At 41.6% G+C, this 17,340-nt stretch overlaps 1 protein-coding gene across 5 annotated transcripts in view; it reads left to right on the top strand.

Annotated features, from left to right (window-relative positions):
• Positions 1 to 17,340, top strand: part of CEP85L (centrosomal protein 85L) — a 347,939-nt gene that overhangs the window by 269,925 nt on the left and 60,674 nt on the right. For all 5 annotated transcript variants that reach the window (XM_082251204.1, XM_082251206.1, XM_082251205.1 and 2 more), the window contains one exon: positions 1,789 to 1,913. In XM_082251204.1, the coding sequence (XP_082107330.1) occupies positions 1,789 to 1,913 (125 nt within the window). The remainder of the gene's footprint in view (positions 1 to 1,788; positions 1,914 to 17,340) is intronic.

Raw genomic sequence — 17,340 nt, 5'->3', positions numbered from 1 at the left:
TAGCCTTGAGCACCATCAAGGGTCAAGTTTCAGCATTAGCAATCTTCTTTCAGAAACCTTTAGCTACCAAATCCTTGGTGCGGAATTTCATCCAGGGGGTGCGGCACCTGGCTCCTCCAGTCCGCGCGCCCTTACCGCCCTGGGATCTTAATTTGGTTTTGTCGGTTCTACAGAAACCTCCCTTTGAAAACATCAGGGAGATTCCCTTGCTTACTTTATCCCAGAAGGTGGTCTTCTTGGTGGCTATTACTTCTGCTCGCAGGGTGTCAGAACTGGCTGCATTATCATGCCAGTCCCCATACCTAGTGATTCATAGGGATAAGGTAGTACTTCATCCTAAGCCATCTTTTCTTCCTAAGGTGGTTTCAGATTTTCATCTGAATGAAGATATTGTACTACCTTCCTTGTGTCCTCAGCCCAAGCATCATCGGGAACATGCGTTGCATTCCTTAGATGTGGTTCGGGCAATCAGGGTATACCTGAAAGCTACGGAATCATTCCGTAAGACGGATTCACTTTTTGTGATCACGGATGGCCCCAGAAAGGGTTTGCCTGCATCTGCCGCGACCATTGCCAAATGGATTAGACAAACGGTGGTACAGGCTTATTCTATTAAGGGTCAGAGTCCTCCGTTCCCTGTTAGGGGGGTTCTCCACTCGAGCGCTCAGTACTTCCTGGGCCTTTCGCCATCAGGCGTCAGTGGTCCAGGTATGTAAGGCGGCCACTTGGTCGTCGGTACATACCTTTACAAAATTCTATAAAATTGATGTGACGGCATCGGCGGATGCCTCATTTGGCCGCAAGGTTTTGCAGGCCGCAATTTGAGGAGACCGGTGGTCTACCTCGAGGGTTTTTTTCTGTTTGAAAAAAAAAAAAAAAAAGAAAAATTTTTTCTCTCTTTTGTTGAGTCTCATCATTAAGGATGAGCATTATAAACTTCTAGTTGGCACCGGTTGGGCCTTCTAGATTGGGATTTGATTTCATTTTCCCACCCCTCAGTTGTGATACTGCTCTGGGACGTCCCGAAGGTGGTGTATCCCCGAGGACTACGTCTGTCAATGAGCGCTAGAGAAAAATGGATTTTTGTAAAATCTTACCGTAAAATCCTTTTCTCTTAGCTCATTGACAGACGTAGTCCCCGCCCCTCTGTTTTTTTGAGTTGGGTTGGGTTAAAATCTCTAAAGACTGCTTTTTCACATAACTGATTTGCTGAGGCAGAGAGAGAGAGGATATACCCTCTGGGACTGCCCCTAGGGTGTGGCCAGAGCTTTTTAATTTCCTGTCTAGTCCTGCTCCTGTGGAGGCAACATAACCCGAAGGTGGTGTATCACCGAGGACTACGTCTGTCAATGAGCTAAGAGAAAAGGATTTTACGGTAAGATTTTACAAAAATCCATTTTTTTGTACTTTTCTCTGTTTTTTTTTTTTTAAAGATTTTGTCTGTGGAAAGAGCACCTGGATTTTTCATGTTGTATATGCTTTTTTGAGGCTTGTAATTGTTGAAGATTTCACGTCGCTTGTCCTGGTGACAGAGTTGTCACCATAACAGGTAGTGAAATCTGCCCAGTGGGTTCACAGAGAACAGTTTTATCGCTTTCCCACCTTATCCAAAATTTAAAAAAGGCATGGATATACACTTCATTGTAGGAAAACCTCATACATTCTCGCCTATGGTAATTGGGAAATAAAGATGTAGACTAAGTGATTTGATTATTCTTACAGTATGGATTGCTTTGCTATTTTAGTGCTCAAATTTGTAGACACTAATCCTAAAATCTTGTTGTATAGGTTGGGAATAATTCCTCTCGAATAGCATTTACTGGAGTGCCCGTAAGTCAGGATGTCTCGAAATGGGAGTCCCTGGTGAAAATCAAAGAAGGACTACTGCGACAGAAGGATATTGTAATTGAAAGGTACAGTTTGCTCTTTTATATTCTAGCACACCCTCTAATATGTGTCCATTTTGTTAACAGAAAGAAATGTCTGCAGTTCCTAACTTACACAGAAATCTAACAAAACTTTAACAGTATTAAATCTAAGTGAGATTAACTAAATAAAAAATGATATGCTGCTACAGTGACTAGTTGGATACAGGCAGTCCCCGGGTTACAAACATCTGCCTTACAAAGGACTCCTACTTACAAACGGAAGGGGACAACAGGAAGCAAGAACAAATCTACCCATAGGAAAGAAAATTCACTCCTATAAGAGTTCTTACGGGAAAAAGGTTTCTCCACTGAAGCTTTATCATCAATCCTTGCTTCCTCAACAAACCCCAAATTTTCAAAATCCAATTGTCATAGGGACCGAAAGTGAGGTGACATCTTCAGGACAGGGACACAGCAAAGCAAACGATACAGGGGTGTTAATGTGCTATGCTATCCAAAAAACGTAAAAATTACTTTTTTGGCTGGAGCTACACTTAAAAAATTTACCTGTTCCAACCTACAAACAAATTCAACTTTAGAACAAACCTTCAGACCCTATCTTGTTTGTAACCCGGGGACTGCCAGTACTTGTTCTAGTTTCTGGCCTTTCCCTCTCAAATATTCCAATAGGTAAATTCGTTCATAGATTATTAGGGTTAACGAAAAAAAATGGAGGAATTTCTCTATCCACACAAACAAGGTGGATAGGGGAATTCCTCCCACCATTGTTTTTTTTGACAATGGGACTCTCCATTTTCACAATACACTGATCAGCAACTGCAGCCGCTTATCGGCAAACATTTTTCATCATCTAACTGGGATGGCTACACAATGATCAAAATTTGGCCCCTGTTTAACTGGCTGAATTTCGATCCATCTATGGTCAGTTGTACACACCATGGTGAAAGTACCTTTATGTTCATCAGAGGTACAGTTGGCCGATAAATGTTTAAACATTTGAACATGAAAAACTGGGCTGAGGGCTCTAAAACTCTGAGAGCTGGAGTGGTTATAGTCCTGAAACCGAACGCATGGGCATGCTAGCTAGCATACTAGCTATAACATTTTTGCTACTCGGCTTTGAAATCAAATTGCTGGCCTCCAGGCTCAACTCTGGGATAACTGCTTTTATCAGTACAGTAAGGACCAGGTAGATTTCATGCCCACTTGCCAGGCATTCACCTTTATATATTAGGCCAAACGGCACCAGATTCCCACAATTCATCTGTTTTTGGACATAAGGAAGGCCTTCGAATATGGTTCAATGGTCGCATTTGTTCTACACGCTTGAAAAATAGGGTTTTGGCACAAATTTCATGAAGCCGGTGCATGTACTTTATATTGACTACAAGGCTTTTGCAGTATGCAGGATTTCACTCCCCGCAGTTTGCTATCTCTTGAGGCACACCCCAGGACTGCCTGATCTCTCCCTTTCTGTTTGCCCTGGTGCTTAAATCACTGGAAATGGCTATCACAAATCACCTAGCCATAAAAAGCCTAGAGCTGACTGGACATCACCATAAAATTTCCTGTTTGCTGGCGACACTACGTTTTATTTTACTAACCCCTTCATCTATCTTTCTAATTTAACCTTCTTGTTGTTCTAATTTACATCTATCTTTAGGCTTTATGAGGAGGTAGGTAAAACCTTGAACAGAGGGGGTGGCTTTGGACGTAGTATACTTGGATTTTGCAAAAGCGTTTGACACAGATCCCCACACACGGCTAATGTGAAGGTAAAGTCTACAGGCTTGGAAAGATCAGTTTGTAAATGGATAGAAAACTGGCTAAAAGATAGAATTCAGAGAGTAGTGGTTAATGATTCTTACTCTAAATTGTCTAAGGTTATCCGCGGTGTACCCCAAGGTTTAGTTTTGGGACCCTTACTTTTTAATATCTTTATAAACTGTATAGGGTCTGGGATTAGAAGTATCATTTCACTCTTTGCAGATGACACCAAGCTATGCAGTGGAATCACTTCATTACGAGATGTCTCCAACTCACAAGCCAACCTAAATGCACTATTTCATTGGGCATCTATGTGCCAAATGGGGTTTAATGTTGATTAATGTAAAGTTATGCACTTGGGGGCTTAGAATATGTGTGCATCATACATACTAGGGGGAGTAAAACTGGGGGAATCCATATTGGTGAAGGATCTGGGTGTTCTGGTAGATCAGAAGCTTAATAACACCATGCAATGCTAAGCTGCGGTTTCCAAAGCAAGCCAAGCCCTTTCTTGTATGAAGAGAAGTATGGACTCCAGAGAGCGTACAAATCATTAGTAAAACCTCATCTGACTAACTATGTAACTATAGATCAATGAATGCAAATCCAAGGCCTTGAACATTATTCTCCTAATACATTCGGGCCTTTAAATTGAGTCCGCTCTCCCTTTTTAATGGGATATAAAAAACCTACCATATCTTGGGGGTCTGTGTCACACATATCTATGACACATTATCTTCAGCAAATATCCTGCTTTCCAGAACAAACCAACCAGTCCTGGAAACATTAACAATTTTTTGTGGCTCAGCTGCATCACTTCTTTTAAAATGTCTTCATTCCCAAAAATCTTGTATCCCATTAGAGTGCTACTATTGGTATCCCATTCCACATACTATATTCATTCAGTTTTTGTGGGCGGGCTCCTGACCTTGCGTCTTGAAAAACGTCCTCTTTCAACCAAGACATTTGGGCAGGCTAACTCTCCCCCAAATCTCTGACTACATCTATGGGGCTCAGATAGCTCGCTTGCTTTCATGTCATGCTACTCCTGGAGCCCTTTATGGGTCAGCTTAGAGGCAGCAGATGTCCCTGTTGCCATTGATACTTTTATGGATCCTTCCATCCCAATACAAACATTTTAGCTACCCAATTGTTCAGCACTCTCTAAAAAATATGGGTGCGGTCACATACTCAGACTAGCCTCTTCACATCTCCTGTTAGTGATCTTCATATATATTCCAGACCTTCCCCCAGGATCTGAAAAACTGAGAAGATTCCAACACTGGATTGCCTGCTGTATACAACTTTCGTTCCTGGATGGGGTTTTACACTTCCACACCCTGCAAAAAAACATAAAAATATCTACAATTTTGAAGTAACATTAGCCCTTTAGCCCAGAACTCCTTCTCCTCTTATGGGCTCACTACATTTGAACTTTCCTGTTTGTGACCCACAGGACAATGGTGATCTCTCTGCCATATACTTGTCCCTATTAGAAGGTCAGCACCTTTACCATATGTAGAATACTGGGAGAGGGGTCTAATAGACACTTAGACCCATTGGATTAAAATCTGGGACACCACCGCCCACTTCTATAAACTTGATGGCTCTTGAGGCCAACTATAAGCAAATAATGCACTGGTACATGGCGCCCCAGAGGTTGCCCAAATTTGTCCCTGGGTGTCTCGCCTCGCTATTTCTGAGGTTACACAGAAACTGGAATGCTCCTCTGTTTGGTTGAATTGTCAGAAAACCAGATGTTATTGGAGAGGTGTTTGTTAATTCATGTAAAGGATTTTGAGGAAAAGTATCGAGAAATACCCATGGGAGGCTTTGCTATACCTAAAACCCGGAGAGATGCAATGTCTTCACTGCTGCTAAACAAACCCTTTGAAAACCACAGAAATCGGCTGTTCCAACACTATAACAAGTTAGGCCAATGATGTCTTTGTACCTAATAAATGAGAAACTCTCAGCAATATTACATGACTCCATGCCTAAAATTCAAAAGGTCTGGACATCATGGATAATGCATTGCATGTCTCCAAATTCTGACCACACATTGCTTATTATCTGATATACTTTGGAGCCTGTAATTGTAAGTTTACAACATGAAACCAGTTTACAGGTTCTCTTAAATGAAATACTTCACCCGCAAAATTATATTTTATGTTGCATGACCCCCCCCCCCCCCTCACCTGTTTGACAGCATTGTATTTTTGTTCTAACATAGGGAGAGATTTATGTTTCCTTTTATATTTAGAAGTTTGAAAACAAGTCCGTTATGTGTGATAAGCAGACGGGCAGTAAAAAAGAAAAGTTTGCCCCTTGGCAGAAATGAAATTTCAATAACTGATGGCCTTGGATCAGAGCCCTGGAAAGGAGATGTTGAAAGCACATCCCAAACACTTGGCATTATACAGTATGAAAGCCACAAAGCAGATATATCATCTCAGCGCTTATATTTTTAGCAAGTTTCTGTGTGCTTCTGAAATCTTTCAGATGACACATTTTCAAATAAAACTTCCTGAGAAATCACTTTGGAAATAAATAGAAGAGCACATATACTATTTAAAATAGATAATTGCCTCACGAGCATCTGAGAAGAGTTTGTAGGACAGTGCTAAATAAATACTTTTAAACTCTAATCCCGGGCCTGCACAGATCTCTCTAAACCAGTGATAAGAAGGTTCCATCATGCAAAATGCAGAAAAGATTGGATTTCCTGGTTGGAACGAAATATATTTTGACTCCTCCTCCAAATAGATTTTGAATTCATGGCCAAGCTAAAAGGTGTGGGGTTGCCTGACTGTGTACTGCCCTAAAATTTCCAATACAGAATGGTAGCCAAACCAAGCATTGTTTACCTCTCCTTCCCACAAATGGTGCATCGACATGACTTTTTTTTTTTCACAAGACTCCTAGTGACTGTGTAAGCATTTGACATTTTGGAACAAGACATAACTGGTGTGACTTAAAGTAAAACTATAAGCAAATTTTTTTGTTTCCATTTTGAATAGAGTAAATGAGGGTTATATCCCCTGTAAGGTTTGTTTTTGCCCTCTTTGTCCCATTGGGGAGATTTATCTTCACTTTCTGCCCCATAGCCAAAACAGTAAGTGAGGAAATCCCTGCAAATTAACCACTTGTGCACAGCCCCCGCCCACAATGTACTGTGGATGGGCGGCCTGCATAGGCAAAGCAACGTACCCATAATTCACTGTTTGCTTCTGGGTTTAGGGCACTTCACTCTCCTTTTTTTTGACAACCGCTGTGATTGTACACCGGCAAGAGCCTGTCAACAAGGCCCAGCCAATGATACACGGCCAGGACCTGCTGACAGGCTGTGTGCAATCACGGCCCAGAGCCCTGTGTTGACAATCCACACAGGGCTCTGTATTGTATCTTCCCCATTGGAAGATTTCCCCTCTACTACTTTTCTGGGTACAATCAAACATTTGGCAATTTCTTGTACTTTCAATATTAATGGTAAACAGGACAAATGGAGAGGATGAATCTTCCTAACGGGAGCACAGACCCCAGACCTCTCTACTCTTATTTAAACTTAAAAAAGTCTTGCCTTTAGTTATACTTTAATTGAAGGCAAGATATATAAAGGATTAAACTTTTCAACATTATAGCAACATGTGCAACAACATATTTGGTTTAATTGTTTGGGTTTAGATACCCTTTAGGCATGGGTGTCTTTCCATAGTTCTGTTTTGTTGGCTTTGTAGCAGCAATGACTAAAAACCTCAGACTGCCTACTTCTGGTCTGGAGCCTACAATGCTTTGTCTGTCGGGATTTACTGTTTACCCGGACCACTTGGCCTCCTTGTTGGTCGAGGAGAGTGTATTTGCCACATGTGAGTATTTTTTTTGACCAGTGTAATCATTTAAATTACTGGTGGTAGGTGTCCACAACCAGTATAAGTAGTCTAAACCAGACAACCATGTTGAAGACTTTATATTCAGAGCAGAAATAGGCACAAATCCCATGTTCAGTATTTGAGTTGGAAAGTTGTGCAGTATTTATTTGGAGAATGGTTGCATACTAGAGTGAATTATGCCAAATATCTGGACGTGATCTAAACCCCTTGTAAACAACACCAGTCTCATGAGAGTATTTACCACTGAATCCCAAATCGCAGGCCAAGTTCTGGAAGAGCTTTTTAAGGCTTGGTAACAAAGAGGGCTTTTTCTTAAAAGCTCCCTGCACACACAGGAAACAGCTGCTACTTAGTGCTTTGCACCTCAGCGGCTCTATTAAAATATGAGCAGCCTACTGTATTATTTGTTATGTAGTAAGGCACATAGCCTTTAATACATGCAACATAACCACACAATATTCATTGAACGCCAATATGAGCTGGTAGTGATACGTATGCCTGGCAACATTCCAGTCATATTGCAAATTTGTATGCAGGTTTTGACTCTAGTAGCGCACCTGCTTAAGTCACTATTAATGCCCTATCTAAAAAAAATAATATAGCACTGGAATATTGAACAGCTTCATACATTTTGTGAAACAAGCATGCACATAAAAATGATTTAAAATTAAAAACAATCCTTTGGAGCAGGGGCCTCCAAACTTTTCACTTTGAGGGCCACATTGTGCATTTTTCACACATTCGTGGACCGAAAAAAAAAATGAGTTATTTATAAATCTGCAGCAGACAAGAATAAAATTTGACAGGCTGCCAGCTGTAGAGCTGGATGGCGCACCTGTATCCACCCGCACTTAAAAAGCATACCCTCATGTGTGGGGCCTTACATCTGTGTTACCATCACACACATGCACCTTCATTGGTCCCCATCAAATCCCCCTGCTGAACATTTATGTCCTCATCAGTGCCCCCCTGCATATTTGTGTCCCCCTTAGAGCCCCCTTCCATATTTGTTTACTCATCGAAGCCCCCTTCCAAATTTGGGTCTCCATCAGAGCCCCCCTGCATATTTGTGCCCCCCTTAGAGCCCCCTTCCATATTTGTGTCCCCATCAAAGCCCCCTTCCATATTTGTGTTCTCATCAGAGCCCTCCTGCATATTGGTGTTCCCATCAAAGCCCCCCTGCATATTTGTGTTCCCTATCAGTGGCCCCCTGCATATTTGTGTCCACATCAGAGCCTTCCTGCATATTTGTGATCAGAGGCCCCCCACATATTTGTGTCCCCATCAGAGCCCCCTTTCCATATTTGTGCCCCTGTCAGAGCCCCCCCTCCTATTTGTGTCTACATAAAAACCCCATGCATATGTGAGTCTCAATCAGAGCCCACCATCACATTTGTGTCACCATCAGAGCCCCCCCCCCCCCACACTGTGTCCCTATCAGACCCCGCCACATATTTGTGTCCTCATTGGAGCCCCCTCACAAATTTGTGTCCCCATTAGAGACCCTCCGAATATTTGTGTCACCATCAGAACCCCCAGCAGGTGCAGCAGGTCCCTAGCAATCAACAACTTAGTGAGGCGTCGGGTTGGACAGGGATTGTTGGGCTGTGAGACCTGCAATGTATACTGTTAGAGATGAGTATGCAGCGCAGTTCCTACTCCCCAAAATACACTATATTGTCAAAAGTATTGGGATGCCTTTACACGCAGATGAACTTTAATGGCATCCCAGTCTTGGCACGTACGGTCCGTAGGCCCACCCTTTGCAGCTATAACAGCTTCAACTCTTCTGGGAAGGCTATCCACAAGGTTTAGGAGTGTTGTCTATGGGAATATTTGACCATTCTTACAGAAGCGCATTTGTGAGGTCAGGCACTGATGTTGGAGAGAAGGCCTGGCTCAAAGTGTCCACTCTAATTCATCCTTAAGGTGTCCTGTTGGGTTGAGGTCAGGACTTTGTGCAGGCCAGTCAAGTTCCTCCACCACAAACTCACTCATCAACCAAATGATTTGGACCAGTGCACAAAGCAAGTTCAATTAAGACATGGATGAGCGAGTTTTGGGTGGAGGAACTGGCCTGCACAAAGTCCTGACCTACACCCGACCGAACACCTTGGGGATGAATTAGAGCGGAGACTGCAAGCCAGGCCTTCTCTCCAACATCAGTGCCTGACCTCACAAATGCGCTTCTGAAAGAATGGTCAAATGTTCCCAAAGACACACTCCTAAACCTTGTGGGCAGGTCAATTCAATATTGAACCCTACGGACTAAGACTGGGATGCCATTAAAATTAAAGGCAGGCATCCCAATACATTTGACAATATAGTGTAGCTTGAGTAGAAACCGACCTGCTGCAGTGAGTCATACGACTCAAGATGTGGGCTGGAAAACATGTTCTAGCAGGCCAGATGTGGCCCGCAGTCTGTACTTTGGAGACCCATGCTTTAGAGAGAAATATTGAAGCTGCCATTCCTGAACTCCTTCTGAAAATGCTAGTTTTTTGGCTGTCATGCTGATTCAGTGAGTTAAAGAAGTATAGCCAGAGAAGTAAAGCTGGCTCAGGCTCTAAAAAGATCCTGACCATATGTTCGGGATCCACCCAGATGCCTGAACTGGCAGCTGGCTCAGACTTTTCTGTAAGTCGCTGAGAGCCTGACTCAGCTGCTCCCACCCCCTGCACAGCCAAGTGCTGCAGTGACACTGGGGAGGGAAAAAGGCCAATTTGGCCCAATTTGGACATTTACATTTAGAGGTGAACTCACTTTTGTTGCCAGCGGTTTAGCCATTAATGGCTGTGTTATTTTGAGGGGACAGCAAATTTACACTGTTACGCAAGCTGTACACTCACTACTTTACATTGAAGAAAAGTGTCATTTATTCAGTGTTGTCACATGAAAAAATATAATAAAATATTTACAAAAATGTGAGAGGTGTACTAACTTTTGTGAGATACTGTAGGTGATTAGAACTTTGATTTTATTTTTTATGAATCCGGAACTTCTCTTTTAAAGTGGACGTTTACTTTTCTTTTACACATTACGTTCTCCTTCACATTTCAATTTTTTTTGTTTTTTTTTTAAACCTCTTCCATCAGTTCCAACTTCCTTATTCCTTGCCTAGGTGAGGATGACGTTTTTTGGGTCAAATGGTAATAAATCGTCATGACAGTAGAGACCTACTACTTCCAGAAAAAATATTAGCACTGGCAGTCTCATTGCTTACACATTTTCTTTAAAAGAATGCAAGCTTACTTATAAAAACTTCGTTAGAAAAATCCGGATTAAGCCATTTGTGGCAAAATCCTCTTTCTCAGTTTGAAATGGCCTTAAGGCCATGTAGACAAACCTGATGTGTCTGACACCCGTTACAGTGCATCCTTTTGAGAACTCATTAACTCCAGTTGCAGTAAACTTGTGTTTTGACCGAGGGTCCATGACACTGGGGTTCCAAAGAGAGGAATTACTTTTCATTAATCTTATCTTTAACATTCTAAAGTGTTAAAACATCAGGCCCTATCCAGTTATACAGTTCCCTGGGAGGACCTTCACTCTGCATTACTGTCAAGTTTAATCACATTGTATAGATCATGGTAGACCCCTTCATGGTTCTGCACATTACTGTGAAAAATGTGAGCCCAAAGTTCCAATAAAAGGTAACTAAACCCAAGAACAAAAATGTAATATATTGCAGCTTACTGGTTCTTTTGATCTATATATATATATATATGTGTATTTTTTTTTTTTTTCAAACCACGTGCATTTTTTGTACAGAATAATACCTTTTGACTCCAGTGCAATTCTTGTGCACTTAATAGAAACTAACAATGTTGACAGCTCTCCCAGCTATTGTCTGTGCACTACAGAACCCCCCCCCCCCCCACCGTGTGATGGAGATGCTGAGGAGGGGGGGGGGCGGTGTTCTGTAGTCTATACCTGGGAGATGCTGAGAAGGGGAGGGGTCCTGTAGTCCAAACCTGGAGAGCAGCTTGGGGTAGACAAGCTGCTCCTCCAGTACAGTGCATTGTTACCCTTGGACAGAAAGTGTTTTAATGTCGGAAAAATAAGGTGAAAATTCTGGTCAGAAGTCGGAGATATAGTTAAAAAAATAACAGATTATAAGATTGAGGGAGATGCAGCCTTCTGCCTATTACACATATCGGAGATACCAAGGAGGAAATATGAAAGATCTATATTACCCCATATGATGAACGCTGCAAGAGCATGTATACCCCAGCACTGGAGGAAGATACAGGCTCCTTCAGTGATCGAATGGGCAAGAAAATTAGAACATATAAACAAAATGGAAGATTTAGTGCTTTCCTCACAACATAAACAGGAATATAAATCGATATGGGGAATATGGAAACAATTTGTAACTTCGGAAGAGGGGAAACAGTTGATCCCCTCGATACCCCAGAACATAAGCTCTGAGGCTTAGCCGAAAAATATCACGAGTGGGGAACTCCTTATTATCCGTCCGATCCCTTTTTTTTTTTTTGTGTGGATGTTGGTATGATAGTATGAATGGGGGTGAAGGGGGGGGGGGGGGTGGTGGGGAGGGGTAAAAAAAAAAAAAAAAGAAAAATAAGGTGAAAATATAGGAAAAAGCCTGCATAAAGAAAGCTAATGCAGGCAGTGCCATGGCACGGGTAAACTGCAATACACACGGGTTCTTCAAAAGGTTTCCACCTTTTTTTCACAACGCTTTTAAATATTAAAGTGTGGAAACGTTTTCATATATATTGGGGGGGTGGGAGGATATACAGTGGGGGAATTAATAATTTGATCCCCTGTAGATTTTGTGAGTTTTCCCACTTACAAAGAAATGAAGGGTCTATAATGCATAGGTGAAGTCCTACTAATGCTATGTACAATGATAAAAGGCAACCTTTCTTCCTTCCCTTCCTCTTATAAATGGATTCAAAAGGAAAGGGTCCCAATACTGAACCTTGGGGTACACTACCAATAACCTTAGATCATTCAGAGTATGAATCAATTACCACTATTCTCTCAATTCTGTCTTTTAGCCATTTTTCTAGCCATTAATGAGCTGAATTTTCTAAACCTGTAGACTTTAACTTAAAAGTTAGGCTACTTTCACACTGGTTCGCAAAACTATCTGTAAAATACCTATGTGTTAATGGAATGAAGATAAAAAACCTTCTGACTTTACAATCACTTTAAACTATAAATCTATTTGGAACTCTATAAGCGAGCTCTTTTACTATACGTTATTTGCATAGTTTAATTTAACATTTAGGGACACTTTAAAAATGAAATGGACAAAGCTTTTTATTTTGTGAAATATATTAATAATCGAAGTCCACCGTACCCTGATATAAGCAGTATATCTTGCCTAAATGTTCTGGTTTTATCAGTTTGACCAATATAATTCTGTATAAATATTATGACAATAGACATTGTGGTCATTGTAGGTCATGGTGGAACTATTCAGTGTGTGGTCATGTTTTCTTTATCAGAAACAACTGTCATGCTCTATGGTTAAGATATGGATTAGCAGCTCACAGCAGCTGTGCATTAGAATAAATGTTGAGCTATATTTGTGTGTCCCAACATTAACTGAGAAATGCAGTTGTTACAAAGCATTCCTTTGTTGGGTGCTGCAGGTCAGTGGGATTATAGAAAATGGCAAGGCACATTGTGTGAGGATTATTTTCTTCCTAGTTATTCCAAATTTATGATTTCACACACTTATTAATTGTTCTTTGACATAGGTAAGTATTTAAATAGTTGTTGATATTGCCTCTAGCTTCATATAAATATAGAGTCCATTCATTTTCTTGCCTGTTCATTCACATCAAAAGCTGTGTACAGGCAGCCGTTAAAGTGTATTTAAACCCAAAAACGAAAATGTCGTTTCTTTGTCTTCCAAGGAAGGACATAAGAATTCAGAAACTGTCAGGTTATATTGCCGCCTACATGAGGATTGGACACTGACTAACAATAAAAAAAAGTGACCAGCCCAGTATAACCCCTCTTACTCCTGGCATGCCTTTGTTTTGTTTTTATTTTTTTATTTATTTATTTATTTATTTATTTATAAATATATAATTTTGTGCTAACACCCCATAAGTCCCCGTTCACACTGGGGCGACCTGTGAGGCGATATTGTAAATAAAAGAAATATCAGCGCACGGTAACACAGATCAGAAATTTGTAGCTGCTGGACACTCAGGTCAAACTAGAACACCCGTATGCAGAATTGAATAAAAAAATAGTGCAGCGCTAATATTCAAACATGAACAAATAACACGAACAAAATGAGATAAAATTGAGAAAAAGATGAGTCCATGCAATGCCCGTGAAGTAAGGGTGAGGAAAGGGGTCCTGAATATAACAGTTGGTGCTCTTAGTGCACTGATATCCACCACCTTCTAAGTTGGCCTCTCACCTTAATAACACTTGGATTAAGCATGTAATTCCTCTCTCAGAATGACTCCTCGATAATACATCCTCTTAAAATAGCATAACAGGGAAGCCCCAATCAGAGAACGCTGTAAGCCTGTGACCACTTCCTGGATCAGCTCAACTCAATCACATGTAATGGGGAAACATAAAGGGCAGACCCATAGTGTAATACTGTTAACTTCTTTATTGAAATAGCATAAAAGACAGCCTCTTACTTTTATGTGGATAAAAGCCAGCGATAAAATGACAGATGATCTTGTCTTGGAGAGTCCTGCTCGGACCTCACCAGACTCCAGATGGCAGCGGGTGACGTCGGTAGCTCCACCTTCCCCCCGTACGCGTGGCGTCTCCCAATGGGCGGAGACTTCTTCAGCGGTTTAGAACGATGTGCGGGACGTCACCCCTTATGTGTCACGAACTGCCCGCTGATTGGTCGGGCAATCCGCATATCCTCATTGGCTGGTCGAGGTCGGCATGGATACAGAGACGCTGCGCTCCACTAGAGAGCGGAAGTGGCTGTACCAATACCGTAACAAACGACCATGGATTAGAAAAACAGCTTATCTTGATATCTATGGCAACCATAACCGCATATTCCGCTAAACCGGAAGTGAAAGCAGGCTAGTGCCGAATACTACTAAGAAAAGCCGCACACTTATCTGTATTTACTGAAGCAGGTTTCAATGTACAAAAGGACCTGGACTATGTGTATTATAGCACAAACTCCCCAGGCCATACATGTTCTAAAAAAGGAAACACTGCCGGCACAGACAATTGTCTGTAAATACGGAATAAATATATAAATATATAAATAAAAACATTTTCTCTCATATGTGTATCATGAAGCTAAAAAAATTGCAGTACATAGGTAGGACATCTAGGGCCTTACAAACCCGGGTAGCAGAGCATGTAAGGAGCATTAAAAAAGGAAAAACACCTCATCATGTAACCCAGCACTTTAAAAAGTATCATAATAAAGATCCACGATGCCTCAAATTTTGGGGAGTGGAAAGGGTTAAGAAACATTGGAGAGGAGGGAATTTTATACGGCAGCTCAGTAAGCGGGAATCTTTTTGGATTTACGAGACCAAAGTTGGGGTCCCCCGGGGATTGAATGTCGATTTCGACTTAAATTGTTTTATTTCTGATCGTTAGGTGTTTTAATACATTTTGGGATTTTTAGGGTGCAGTTGTTTTTTGAGTGTATAAAGAATTTTTTTTAAAAAATTAATTATTGTAATCCAGATGACAGCGGAAACGTCTTAAGCTCCATGATTTTTATATATGATGAAGTCTTTTTATATGATGAATTTTTATATATGAAGTTTTTATATATGAAGAGTTTTAGTTTCATTTTTTAGCTTCATGATACACATATGAGAGAAAATGTTTTTATTTATATATTTATTCCGTATTTACAGACAATTGTCTGTGCCGGCAGTGTTTCCTTTTTTAGAACATGTATGGCCTGGGGAGTTTGTGCTATAATACACATAGTCCAGGTCCTTTTGTACATTGAAACCTGCTTCAGTAAATACAGATAAGTGTGCGGCTTTTCTTAGTAGTATTCGGCACTAGCCTGCTTTCACTTCCGGTTTAGCGGAATATGCGGTTATGGTTGCCATAGATATCAAGATAAGCTGTTTTTCTAATCCATGGTCGTTTGTTACGGTATTGGTACAGCCACTTCCGCTCTCTAGTGGAGCGCAGCGTCTCTGTATCCATGCCGACCTCGACCAGCCAATGAGGATATGCGGATTGCCCGACCAATCAGCGGGCAGTTCGTGACACATAAGGGGTGACGTCCCGCACATCGTTCTAAACCGCTGAAGAAGTCTCCGCCCATTGGGAGACGCCACGCGTACGGGGGGGAAGGTGGAGCTACCGACGTCACCCGCTGCCATCTGGAGTCTGGTGAGGTCCGAGCAGGACTCTCCAAGACAAGATCATCTGTCATTTTATCGCTGGCTTTTATCCACATAAAAGTAAGAGGCTGTCTTTTATGCTATTTCAATAAAGAAGTTAACAGTATTACACTATGGGTCTGCCCTTTATGTTTCCCCATTACATGTGATTGAGTTGAGCTGATCCAGGAAGTGGTCACAGGCTTACAGCGTTCTCTGATTGGGGCTTCCCTGTTATGCTATTTTAAGAGGATGTATTATCGAGGAGTCATTCTGAGAGAGGAATTACATGCTTAATCCAAGTGTTATTAAGGTGAGAGGCCAACTTAGAAGGTGGTGGATATCAGTGCACTAAGAGCACCAACTGTTATATTCAGGACCCCTTTCCTCACCCTTACTTCACGGGCATTGCATGGACTCATCTTTTTCTCAATTTTATCTCATTTTGTTCATGTTATTTGTTCATGTTTGAATATTAGCGCTGCACTATTTTTTTATTCAATTCGACCTGTGAGGCGACCTGGTCGCCTCACAGGTCGCCGTAGGTCGCCTTCCATAGGGAAGCTGCGGACCCGTTCTAATAGGAGCGACACAAGTCGCTCCGACTTAAAAAAAGGGTCCGGAGCTTCTTTGGGGCGACCCGGAGCGACCGTCATAGACTTCAATGTTATGAAGTCCGTGCCAGCCGCTCCGAGGTCACGGCGCGCTGCTCGCACCGCGACCTCGGAGGTCGCCCCTGGAAGTCGGATCGCCCCAGTGTGAACGGGGCCTCAACCTATAAATGAATCTTAGTGAAAATGTGCACATTATAAAAACAATACTATAAGAGCTGGTTCACACTTCCACGACCAGAAAGTCGCCCCGTGACTTGAAGAGACTTGTTTAGAGACTTGTTTAGAGACTTGTTTAGAGACTTGTTTAGAGACTTGTTTAGAGACTTGTTTAGAGACTTGTTTAGAGACTTGTTTAGAGACTTGTTTAGAGACTTGTTTAGAGACTTGTTTAGAGACTTGTTTAGAGACTTGTTTAGAGACTTGTTTAGAGACTTGGAAGAGACTTGTGCACTACTTTGAAGAGACAGGCGACTTTATCTGTGGGGAATGCCTAGCTAATCTCTTTCTTCTTCCTGGAAAGTCTGATAACAAGTCGTGTGAATTAAGATAAGGAGGCGACTCCCATTGAAGTATATGGGACAGTCGGATCACAGGTCGCCTCAAAGTAGTACAGGACCCTTTTCTGAAGTCGGAGCGACTTCAGTAGTGCCAATTAAGACGGCACTGATTGATTAACATTGCTTTTGTTATGTCAAGCGACCTGGGGCTACACAAGTCGCCTCGCAAGTCGTGCTAGTGTGAATGGGCTCTTAATCACACATAAAGCACAAATAGTGTAAATCTGCTACATAAAAGTCATTTTTGAATTAAGTTTTTCTAAACAAAACTTAAAAAAGATGGCCATATT

The sequence above is a fragment of the Pelophylax lessonae genome, assembly GCF_965119305.1.
Source record: "Pelophylax lessonae genome assembly, chromosome: 3".
Lineage (NCBI taxonomy): Eukaryota > Metazoa > Chordata > Amphibia > Anura > Ranidae > Pelophylax > Pelophylax lessonae.
The sequence above is the reverse complement of the archived record's forward strand: the minus strand, read 5'-3'. Positions and strand labels throughout refer to the sequence as shown.